Source organism: Globicephala melas, chromosome 2 (assembly GCF_963455315.2).
Source record: "Globicephala melas chromosome 2, mGloMel1.2, whole genome shotgun sequence".
In the NCBI taxonomy this organism is placed as follows: Eukaryota; Metazoa; Chordata; class Mammalia; order Artiodactyla; family Delphinidae; genus Globicephala; species Globicephala melas.
Genome location: NC_083315.2, coordinates 118,055,924 through 118,068,529, shown reverse-complemented (window position 1 = coordinate 118,068,529; position 12,606 = coordinate 118,055,924). Strand labels below are relative to the sequence as shown.

The 12,606-nt window shown below is 37.5% G+C and overlaps 1 protein-coding gene across 1 annotated transcript in view; it reads left to right on the top strand.

Annotated features, from left to right (window-relative positions):
* Positions 1-4,095, top strand: part of FBXO33 (F-box protein 33) — a 34,133-nt gene extending 30,038 nt beyond the window's left edge. Inside the window, exon 4 of the mRNA XM_030854844.2 lies at positions 718-4,095. Within this exon, the coding sequence (XP_030710704.1) occupies positions 718-989 (272 nt within the window). The 3' untranslated portion in view covers positions 990-4,095. The remainder of the gene's footprint in view (positions 1-717) is intronic.
* The last annotated feature ends 8,511 nt before the right edge of the window (positions 4,096-12,606 follow it).

Here is a 12,606-nt window from a genome sequence, read left to right as displayed (position 1 = left end):
TTATATATTTTATTTATTTATTTTTGGCTGCATTGGGTCTTCGTTGCTGTGCATGGGCTTTCTCTAGTTGCAGTGAGCAGGGGCTACTCTTCATTGCGGTGCACGGTCTTCTCATTGCAGTGGCTGCTCTTGTTGCTGAGCACGGACTCTAGGCACGCGAGCTCAGTAGATGTGGCTCGTGGGCTCAGTAGTTGTGGCTCGCGGGCTCTAGAGCGCAGGCTCAGTAGTTGTGGCGCACGGGCTTAGTTGCTCTGTGGCATTTGGGATCCTCCTGGACCAGGGCTTCAACCCATGTCCCCAGCATTGGCAGGCGGATTCTCAACCACTACGCCACCAGGGAAGTCCCCTATGTATTGTTAATAGATACATACATATGAAATAAAACTCTTTTTTTTGATACGACACTGTCAGAAGCTATAAAATGATACTTTAAACTTTAAATGTCTTCAGTTTGACTAACTAAAATGATATCAGAATACGATTACAGCACCTATCTGTTCACCAGTCACAGTAATATTCTTGGAGACAGTATCAAGTTTCTAGTCTTTTTTTCCCTGAGCTAAGCAATCATACTTCCTTTCAAATTTCAGCATATTTTTAAAGGCAAAGGACCCCCAAAGTACTAAGTGAGATACAAATTTGTGGAAAAGACTAACTTATAAAACAGACAAAATAAAATGCAAGGAAATGACTGCTTCTCTTTTGCTTATTTTTAAGGTTACACAGTGTGGGCACACAACCTCATTGCCATTGCTCGTCTTCGTGGCTCTGATCTAAAAGTACTTGAAGTCACTGAAGAAAGCATTGATTTTGACCAAGGTGAACTGGCCGACCAGGATGTGGATCCAGTACATAACCTTATTGAGCAGGTATCCCTGGGCCTAGGTCAACCTTGGCACGCGATCATGGACATCGAATCACTCAGTGTCTTCACTGAACCAAATCGTCATTTTTACAGAGAGATGCAAAGCTTCAGCGAAGACATTTAGCTTTTTTTAAATGTACAATTCCTGTGGTTACATATGCAAGTAGGGTCCTATTACGTTTTTTTTCTTTCAGTAGTGTGAATTAATCCCTTTGTGCTGTGTTTAATCAGTATTAGCTTTATAGAATTATATATGTATATTCTACTTCTTGATCAAAGAACGTAGTCAGGTATTGGTTTAGAAGTTCAAAGTGACAATGTATAGGGCTTTCACGGTTAATGGACTTGTTACCAAACCTTAAGAATATACAACCGAAGGTTGTCTGAGGTTGCTGGCTAACTTTATTTTTTCACTGAGTTACTCTGCCTTTTGATGTTTTTATTCTTTGTGTGTCAGAGCTCAGGAGCCAAAATATTTTTATACATATATAGATATATATCCATAGCCTGGTGGATTTGTATGCAATGCACTGCATTCATTCATTGTGTGATAGCATTTCATTAATTTTTCTTTGAAATGGAAGGAGGGAGGATAATACAATCCCAAATGCGTTATCTTTAACAGAAAAGCCAAGCCTTTAACTTTCATTACATATATAATAGTTGGTATCACCAATTACCATTCTCAATTTTGTATAGTACTAGGTTAGAACACTGCTGAATCCTTTTTTAAATGCATTTACATCAATACAAATACTCAAATTATTGGATTTTTTTAAACTATGTCTGACATAATTTAATTCATCAATTACATCATACATTCAAGTTAGCTTTTTAGCCAAGATTTCAAATAGTGGAGGAAGAAAGAAACAATATTCCAGGGTAAAACCTCCTAAATGAATATCAAAACACAGAGTTTGTAAACACACATGCTTGCAAACAAACATTAGTCGTGAAATCCCTAGCAACAAGTCACTGGATTTTTCTCTGTCAGCGCGCGTGTCAGCTGCCAAAGAATAGATTTAACTGAAGAAGTGCCCACATGCTGGCAGGGGCTGGCCCACTCTGGCCAGCCAGATACTGCTAGATTGTAATATTTAAGGTCGAATTTCGACCTGTGGTACACAGCTGTGCTGTGGCTCAGTCAGCAACCTCAGAACTCTGAAAAACAAAAAAAAAAACAAAACAAAAAAAAAAGAAAAAAAAACCATGCACCTGTTTCACTGTGAATAGTGAATGTAAAGGAAAGAAAGGAAAAACTGAAAGCTTGTTCTATCACAGGTATGAGCTGCTATGTTACATGAAGAACATTCCATGAAGTATGTTTTAAAACCTTGTTATATCTGAGAGGCTTTAAAAGCCGACTTAACTGTTTCAGGGCAACCGCGGTACAGACGTGGTCTCTGTGAGACTTCCACCTGACCCCAGTTTTAAGTGGTACGAATGTTGTGCATTTAATGTTAAAGGACAGTCTGCAATAATAAAGTAAGTAGCCAACGTGGGTGCCCAGCAGTGCTGAGACCTGGCTGCTCTAGTGTAAGCTTTGGAAACACAATTTATGCAACAAATGTCCAGATATGATTCTATTTATGGAAAAAGTTTATATGTATTTTACAAATGGTTTTACCATCTTATATTAAAATGACCTTTTGACAGGTGTGCACTGTTTTGTCTCCAGTGAGCACATACCATGCGGATTTTATATGTACATCAGTAGTGTGAATCCACTGGCACAGTGTGTGTAAATGCCAGATGTGGTGAGATTTTATCTTATAAATGTGATCAGATAAAATAACTCCTGACAGAAACTGTAAGGAAACCAGCTGAATGTTTGACCTGATGACTGATGTTGTTGTATGGTTTATGTTAAATGTATATTCTTTTAATCAATGAATAAAGCATTAAAAAGTGATCACTGTAACATTTTATTGTTCATGAAGCATGAAAACCTTTAGTGTTAAATAAACTGCAGTAATCCTTATAATGTGTATAATCATGTTAGCTCCTATTGTATTCTGATGCAGCAAAGCTTAAATTTGAGAATATATCATAAAACCTGTAGGCAGAATAATTTGGAGGGTTTTAATTTTTTTTAACTCACTATGGCAAAACATAAGCTTAAAAGCAAACAACAGACTGTTTAGCACAAAATCCAAGTGTATTATGCATTTAGAGTACATTATTTATATTGTAAAACTTAATTTATAGACTATAGGAACTTCTTATTTTTAAAAATTCCTCTACTGGGTGAAGAAAGTACTTCAGTATGCCAGTACTAAATAGTTCTTAAACCCTTATACTGCTTTAGTTTGGCTTTGTCATCTCCATTCTTGGTTGCTGAGGCAAACTGCTGTGGTTGATGAGAAAGAAAACGGCTGCTTTTCTTTCTTCCTTCTCTTCTTCCCTAATCGTTCCAGACACTGCCTCTTCTAAGCACTGCCTCATCATGGAATAATCTGGTGTTCACAAAGAACTGTCATTATACCTATTGCTCCCTTATTTCATGGACATATCTAACCCCTTTGGATGAATCAACATGTCTGTGTATTTAAGGACTTCCCAGGTGGCTCAGTGGTTAAGAATCCGCCTGCCAGTGCAGGGACACGGGTTCGAGCCCTGGTCCGGGAAGATCTCACATGCCACGGAGCAACTAAGCCCTTGCACCACAACTACTGAGCCTGCGCTCTACAGTCCGCGAGCCACAACTATTGAGCCCACGTGCCATAACTACTGAAACCCACGCGCCTAGAAACTGTACTCCGCAACAAGAAGCCACCGCAATGAGAAGCCCACGCACAGCCACAAAGAGTAGCCCCCCGCTCGCTGCAACTAGAGAAAACCTGCGCACAGCAACAAAGACCCAACGCAGCCAAAAATAAATTAATTAAAAAAAAATGTCTGTGTATTTAAAATACCAAAACAGTACCCAAAACATATGAAAAAAGAAAGTCTATTAATATATATATATATGTAGTATACAAGTGAAGTTGCACATAGCAAAGCAGTAATCTGGGAGTGTCGACCTCTGTTTTCTCCACTAAGCTCTGACTCTAATGCTACATGAGCACAGACTCTTCCTTGAGCCTCACTTTCCTCATCTGTGAAATGAAGGATTCACCTTGGTTACCTAAAACTGATTCTTTATTGAAAGTTTCAGCTGTTAGGCTGACAGCTTATAGAAATGTACAAGGTCATCTTTGAACAAACGTATTAAATATTTTCAAAACACAGCTTACTATATGAAATTTATGTATCTAAAATTACTTTCCCATTTCCTCCACCACCCTGGGAATAAAGAAGTTAGGGAGCTAGTAGGGTGGGGCTTGGGAAGGACAGTGTGCTTATGACTGAACACACAGATTCAGCAACTAACTTGCTTGAGGCTTATACAATAGCATGAACCAAACTGGATTGTTATGAAGCCAGTAGTATTAAATGGTGCTGATGGAGTAATATACAGCAGGTGTGAATAATACCCAAGAGTCACACCACATTGTCTATATCAATGCTTCCTAAGCTTTTTCATGTCCTGACACATAGAAAATATTATGCAGCATACTCGTTTAAACTAGAAGGAATTGAAGCCAAAAAAAACCCAAAAAACATTGTTTTCTTTATTATATAATTGATGAGAAAAATAAAATGCAGCGGCTTGGAGGAAATAATTGCTGAATTTGTATAAAACTGTCAAATAAAATCTTGTCAAATGTTTTAACTTATAACCTATTAAAAATTTTAACATTCCTACCAAGAGAAACACCCCACAAATGGGTGATAATTTTTAAACCTTTCTGTCCACAACATTCAAAAATTTATGCAGCTGAAATTATACTTATGAAATCTAACAGCTTTAAATGTAATGGTAAGTGTAATGTTGAGATTTCTTATGTAATGTAAATTAATTTCAAATTCAAGTGATTTTTTTCACTACGAATATTTCAAAATAATGATGAAGCTCTAATTTTTACATACATAACCCTGCTGCTAGTTTAGCCACCGTTGAGAACACACATCAGCCACCAACATGCAGAAGTATCTGATTTATATGCAAGCAATTCAAGGCCTGCAGGGAGCCCTGCTCCCCCCTCCATCTTGCGACCCCCTCACACCCACCAGCTCCATCTGGAGCTTCACACCTGGGCTTCCTACCTGCTCTTCAAACATTTGCAGCATACTTCTCTCACAGCTTCATAGACCCCTGTTGTCCACGATGGACAGTGGAACACTGCATCTGGCAAGGGAGAAGTGAGTGCCTGGGTACAATTACAAGTACACATCACTCTGGTACACTTATGATTACATTGCCATAGTCATTCCATACTTACTACCATTCATCTATTTTAAAGATGCCCTAAGCTCCTGATCATCTATTTTAAAGATGCAATAAGTTCCTGATCATTTGGAAATTTTATATCATTTTCCTCCTTAAACCCATATATTGTATCAATTATTAATTTACTGCCTCAGCTCTGAAGTCACCCTTCAATATATTCCCTCCAATAATGGAACTCCTTTAAGTAACATACCTTTAAAGTCAGCACAATGTTAAGTTTTTTCAGTAAGGGCCATGGGGGATATGGTAGAAGGCAGAGGTTCTCCTGTAGTTCCCAGGGCAGGCCAAGGTAGGCCAGGGTAGGCAGCCTGGATATAAGACTTGCGGTGGAGCCTCCCCCAGCCGTGGTCCCTCTGCCACCTTGCAGCCTCAGCCTGACCTTCCTTCACACAGAAACTAGAGCTGCTATATAGCTCATATGCTTTGAAGGCCTCCTGCCTGCACTGGACTCCCATTCCCTGCCCTGAGCAGCCTGCATGTCATGTGTGGCCCACCCACTGGCTCTGAAGACCTCCCCATCCCTGGCATCCACACTCCCACTGCACACCCAGTGCCAACGGGAGCACCCTGGCCAGTGCCTATTGCTTGCTCAGCATCTCCAGACCAGCTCAGGCCTTGTGGATTCAGCGATCTTCTCTGCTATCCTGGGAGTTGAAGTACACCTTCACCAAAGAGGGCTGAACCCCTTCCAAGTTTGTCCTACCATGAGTGACCTCCCTCAGCTCTAGGGGCTTATATACAGTTTCCTCACATTTTGTAATTATTCTTACCACAGTTAATAATTCTTTATATTAAACTTTCCCAGTTTGAACTACTGTGTGCTTTGTCTCCTGATTTGACCCAGACTGCTACATATATCCTTTCCAACTATCCCACAGCTTTTTATGCAAATGTAATGCTTTTTGTTAGTCTTTCATTGATTACTTACATATTTTCTGCAAAAAAAACCCATAGAATTTAAAATGTGTGATTATTTTCTTAAAAGCCATGTTAAATTTTTTCTCCTACTAGATTGTATACATATTAAATATAATTGATCAAAAATATTATAAATTTAAATTAGTATAAAGAAACTTATTAGAACTGCATTTCTTAATGAAATGGATAAGGCTGGGTCTTTTTTTTTTACCCAAATAGTTCATATTCCATGGATGAATATTACTTGTTCCTGACATGAGTCAGGTCCATCATTCATTCTATTCCTATTTTCATTTTTATAAAAACAAGTGCTAAAAATCTTTTTCACATAAAGTAGATGAGAAGAGAAAATTTTGTTACAGCAATGTCACCCATTCTTCGAACTTCTGAGCTTTTAGGACCAAAAAAAGCACTGGTCTATTACCAAAAATTATTTTAGATAAGTCAACTGGTTGAAAGCAATCACTAGAGTTATTCACTTTCTCAGCACTGACACCAATATTTCATATTGTCTCGAGCTCCAGAGGTTTACACACCTTAGTATGATGCATCATCATAAGACTAGGACAAGGTTAAAGGTGTGTGCTCATTTTATACACGCAAGAAGGGTAACTGCAAAATGAACAGTAGGAAAGGAGAATCTGCACCTTGTTCACAAGTTCTTCCTTAGGCAGAACAACTTTGAAGAAGAATATACATGGAAGGTGAAATTCTGTGAATTTTCCTAGAAGCATACCTGTATACTGCTCGGAAATTCTTTGCATACTCTGAGGGGGTGTACCCCAGTTTGAAAACTACAGCTCTCGAAAACTGCTTCTGTGACAAATATTCAAAGGCTTATTTCCACATTATTTATAACAAAAAGTCAGCAGCAACCTAATGACCATTAATAACAGAATAAAGTTATTGTGGCAAAGCCACACAGTGGAATACCACACAGTGGTCAGAATGAACTAACTTGACATACATTTCTTAACTTTGATGGATCTCAAAAAAATGTTGAGTAAAAAAAGCTGACTTCTAAAGGAGATATATATATATATATATATAAAATGAGGCTATTGATGTACATCTTTAAAAGGCAAGAAAAATAAACCTACATACTATACATAAACTCATTTAACTGGAAAAACAAAAAATATTCACATCGTTTTCACAAGAGTACTTACCTCTGCAGCATGAGGACAACTATCTGTAATGTTTTTTCTTGAAAAAAACTAAGGCAAATGTTAAATTTGCTCTCTAGGCAATAAGTAAAAGAGTATTCTTTATATTATTTTGTTACAGAAAACATTACAGAAAAAAACCTCAGCTATTTGGGGTGTGGCCAAGAATACACAAGTAAGTAAAAAAGGCTTGTGGAACCAGATTATTCCCTGCATTAATGCTTAAAAAGCATCAAATTCAGAAGAGCCACTTGTTTCCTTTTAGCTCATTTATTCTTATGTTCAGCATAATTCTAATAAGCCTGTTTGTCTTGTTTCTCAGTCTCCAGTAGATTAGAAATGGAGAGAGGTGACTGAAAGGCATAGAAGTTTACAATCCTAAAAAGAGAACATAACTTATCTTAAGCCATTTGTAAAGGAACTTGAAACAGAATTAAATACCCCTATAACAAGCTTGAAATACACAGCAATGATAAATGTTTGTAATGACCCTGAATCAACAGGAAAGTATATTCAAAATATCTCTGCAATGAGTTAACAGAGCATTTAATACATCTTAGAAATCTTTTCACATAAGATGGTTAAAATAAATATTTGTGTTTAAAAAAAATGGATTTTAGTTAATCAAGAAACATTCATTTAAGTGAAATTTTCTGAGAAAACACAGATAAATTAGCTAAGAAATATCATGACTGACAGAGAATATTTACTGTGTGCCAAGCATGATTTTAACCAGGTAATTAACACATTATCAGTTCACTGATTTGATCATGTTTTCCACTAAATTATTAAAATCAACAGAGTATTTGGACATTTTGTAATCCAAGGGGTCAACAAATTCACAGATCCAAATTTTTCAGACCTAGGTAATTACCTGACTCCTTTCACCAAAAAAAGAAAATTAAGTTCTCTTTTTATCATAGTGCATTCTTTGATAATACTTCCTATTATACTAATAAGTATAACTTTATGAAAGTATCAGTTAGTTAAGTGAGACTTTAAGATTTCTTTATATAAGTTTAAAGACTAAAATAAAACAGACTCTGAGGGCAAACTATTTCAAAATATAAAGTTAACATAAATATCTAGCAATTTGAAAAACTATCAAAAAGGACTTGAACTTAAGTTGAGAGAAAATCAGTTAACTTTGGTTGAAATAACCATAATTCAAAATGACAAGTTCCAACAAAGAAGTGGTAATAAGTCTTAGAACATCACTTATATCATTTCTAAATAAAGGAGAATCAATATAATTATAGGTTAATGAAAGAACATATGCGAAAAATTGGAACAACCAAGCAAAACTAGAGGGAATGTACCTCAACTTTAAAATACCCATACATGACAAGCCCACAGCTAACATCACACTCGACAGTGAAAAGTGGAAATCCTTTCCTCTAAGATCAGAAACATGACAATGGTGCCCACTCTTACCACTTCCATTCAACATAGTACTGGAAGTCCTAGCCAGAGCAATTAGGCAAGAAAAAGAAATAAAGGATATCCAAATCAGAAAGGAAGAATACTCTGCATTGACATGACATTATATATAGGCGCACCTTGTTTTATTCACTTCACTTTGTTGAGCTTTACAGGCACTGCAGTTTTTACAAATTGAAGGTTTGTGGCAACCCTGTGCCATTTTTCCAACGTTTGCTCACTTTGTATCTCTGTGTCACATTTTGGTAATTGTCACAATATTTCAAACGTTTTCCTTATTATATTTGTATGGTGATGTGCAATCAGTGATCTTTGGTGTTACTATTGAAATTGTTTTGGGGTGCCATGAACTGTGCCCATAAAAGATGGCAAACTTAATTGATAAATGTGTGTTCTGACTGTGCCACAGACCAGCTATTCCCCTATCTCTCTCCCTCTCCTCAGACCTTCCTATTACCTGAGATACAACAATACTGAAATTAGGACAATTAATAGGCCTCAAAGTCCTCTAAGTGTTCCAGTGAAAGGGAGAGTCATTCATCTCTCACTTTAAATCAAACATGTCGAAAGATGAGATAGGCCAAAAGCTAGGCCTCCTGGGACCAAACAGTTAGCCAAGTTGTGAAGGCAAAGGAAAAGTTCTTGAAGGAAATTGAAATTGCTGCTCCAGTGAATACACGAATGATAAGAAAGCTAACAGCCTGATTGCTGTAATAGAGAGCGTTTTAGTGCTCTGGAAAGAAGATCAAACCAGCTACATCATTCCTTTAAGCCAAAGCCTAATCCACAGCAAGACCCTAACTAATTTCAATTCTAGGAAGTCTGAGAGAGGAAAGGAAGCTGCAGAAGAAAGTTTGAAACTAGCAGAGGTTTGTTCATAACGTTTAAGGAAAGAAGCCGTCTCCATAACATAAAAGTACAAGGTGAAGCAGCAAGTGCTGATATAGAAGCGGCAGCAAGTTATCCAGAAGATCTAGTTAAGACAATTAATGAAGGCGACTGCACTAAACAAAGGATTTTTAATGTAGATGAAACAGCCTTCTATTGGAAGATGCTGCCATAGAGGACTCTCATACCTATAGAGAAATCAATGCCCGGCTTCAAAGCTTCAGAGGACAGGCTGACTCTCTTGCTAGAGGCTAATGCAGTTGGGGACTTTAAGTTGAAGCCAACGCTCATTTACCATTCTGAAAATCCTAAGGTCCTGAGGTAGATTATGCTAAATCTACTCTGCTTATTCTCTATAAGTGGAACAAAAAAGCCTGCATGACAGCACTTCTGTTTACAGCATGGTTTACTGCCTATTTTAAGCCCACTGTTGAGACCTACTGCTCAGAAAAAAAAGATTCCTTTTAAAATATTCCTGCTCATTGACAATACACCTGGTCACCTAAGAACTCTGATGGAGATGGACAATGAGATTAATGTGTTTTCATGCCTGCTAACACAACATCCATTCTGCAGCCCATGGATCAAGGAGTAATTTCAACGTTTAAGTCCTACTATTTAAGAAGAACATTTTGTAAGGTAGAGCTGCCATAGAAAGCAATTCCTTTGATGAATCTGTGCAAAGTAAAGTGAAAACCTTCTGGAAAGGATTCTTCATTCTAGATGTCCTTAAGAACATTCTCATGATTCATGGGAAGAGGTCAAAATACCAACATTAGGACCTCCCTGGTTGCCCAGTGGTTAGGAATCCGCCTGCCAATGCAGGGGACACGGGTTCGAGCCCTGGTCCAGGAAGATCCCACATGCCATGGAGCAACTAAGCCTGTGAGCCACAACTACTGAGCCTGCGCACCTAGAGCCCGTGCTCTGCAACAAGAGAAGTCACCGCAATAAGAGGACCACGCACCATAAGGAAGAGTAGCACCTGCTCGCCGCAACTAGAGAAATCCCGCACGCAGCAATGAAGACCCAAAGCAGTCAAAAATAAACACATAAATAAATAAAAATTATTTTTTTAAAAAAATATATATATATAAGAATTACATGAAAAGGACTCAAATTCCCTAAGGGCAATTACTTTAAAAATTGAGATATTTAGGAAAGAAAGAAATTTTTTTAAAAAATCAACATTAACAGGAGTTTGGAAGAAGTTGATTCCAACCTTCATGGATGACTGTGAGGGGTTGAAGACTACAATGGAAGAAGTCACTGCAGATGTAGTGGAAACAGCTCGAGAACTAGAATTAGAAGTGGAGCCTGAAGATGTGACTGAATTACTACAATCTCATGATAAAACTTCAACAGTTGAGGAGTTGCTTCTTATGGATGAGCAAAGAAAGTGGAGATGGAATCTACTCTTATGAAGATTGCTGAAATGACAACAAAGGATTTAGAATATTACAGCAGAGTTTGAGAGGATTGACTCTAATTTTGAAAGGAGTTCTACTCTGGGTAAAATGCTATCAGACAGTGTTGCATGGCTAGAGAGAAAACATTCATGAAAGGAAGAGTCAATTGATGTGGTAAACTTCATTGCTGCCTTATTGTAAGAAATTTCCAGTCACACCAACCTTCAGCAACCACCACCCTGATCAGCCAACAGCCATCAACATAGAGGCAAGGCCCTGCACCAGCAAAAAATTATGATTTATTGAAGGCTCAGGTGATGGTTAGCATTTTTTAGTAATTAAGTATTTTTTCATTATGGTGTGTACTTTTTTTTTAGACATAATGCTATTCCACACTTAATAGACTACAGTATAATAGAAACAACTTTTATATGCACTGGGAAACAAAAAAAATCATGTGACTCTATTGTGATACTCACTTCACTGCAGAGGTCTGGAACCAAACCTGCAACATCTGCAAGGTATGCCTGTATGGTATACCTTAAAGACTGAACCAAAAAACTGTTACAACTATAAAAAAAATTTAGTAAAGTTACAGGACACAAAATTAATATACAAAAATCAGTTGTACTTCTAAACATTAACAATGACCTACCTGAAAAGGAAATTAAGAAAGCATTAAGAAAACAATCCCATTTACAACATCAAAAACAATAAAATACTTAGGAATAAACTTATCCAAGGAAATGAAAGATCTGTGCACCAAAAACTATCAGACACTGATGAAAAAACTGAGGAAGACACAAATAAATGGAAAGATAGTCCATGTTCATGGGTTGAAAGAATTAGTACTGTTAAAATGTACATACTACCCAAAAAGATCTACAGATTTAATGCAATTCCTATTCAAAATTCCAATGACATTTTCTATAGAAGCAGAAAAAAAAAAATAACTAAAATTTCTATGGAACCACAAAAGACTCCAAATAGTCAAAGCAATATTGAGAAAGAGGAACAAAGCTGGAGGCATCATATTTCCAGATTTCAAACTGCATTACAAAGCTATAGTAATCAAATCAGTATGGTATGGGCAAAAAAACAAAAACATAGTCTGACAGAATAGAATAGAGGACCCAGAAAAATAAGCCCATGCATATATGGCCAATTAATTTTTGACAAGGCACCAAGTATACACAACAGGGAAAGGATAATCTCTTCAATAAATGGTGTTGGGGAAACTGGATATTCATATGCAAGCAAATAAAACTGGAACCCTGTTTTACACCACACATAAAAATCAACTCAAAATGGATTAAAGACGAACATAAACCTAGAGCCATAAAGCTAGAAGAAAACACAGGTGGTAAGCTTCTTGACGTTGGTCCTCGGAATGATTTTTTGGATTTGACACCAAAAGCAAAGCCAAGCAAAATAAAAAATAAACAAGTGGGGGCTTCCCTGGTGGTGCGGTGGGTGGGAGTCCACCTGCCAATGCAGGGACGGGTTCGTGTCCCGGTCCGGGAAGATCCCACATGCCGCGGAGCAGCTGGGCCCGTGAGCCATGGCCACTGGGCCTGCGCGTCCGGA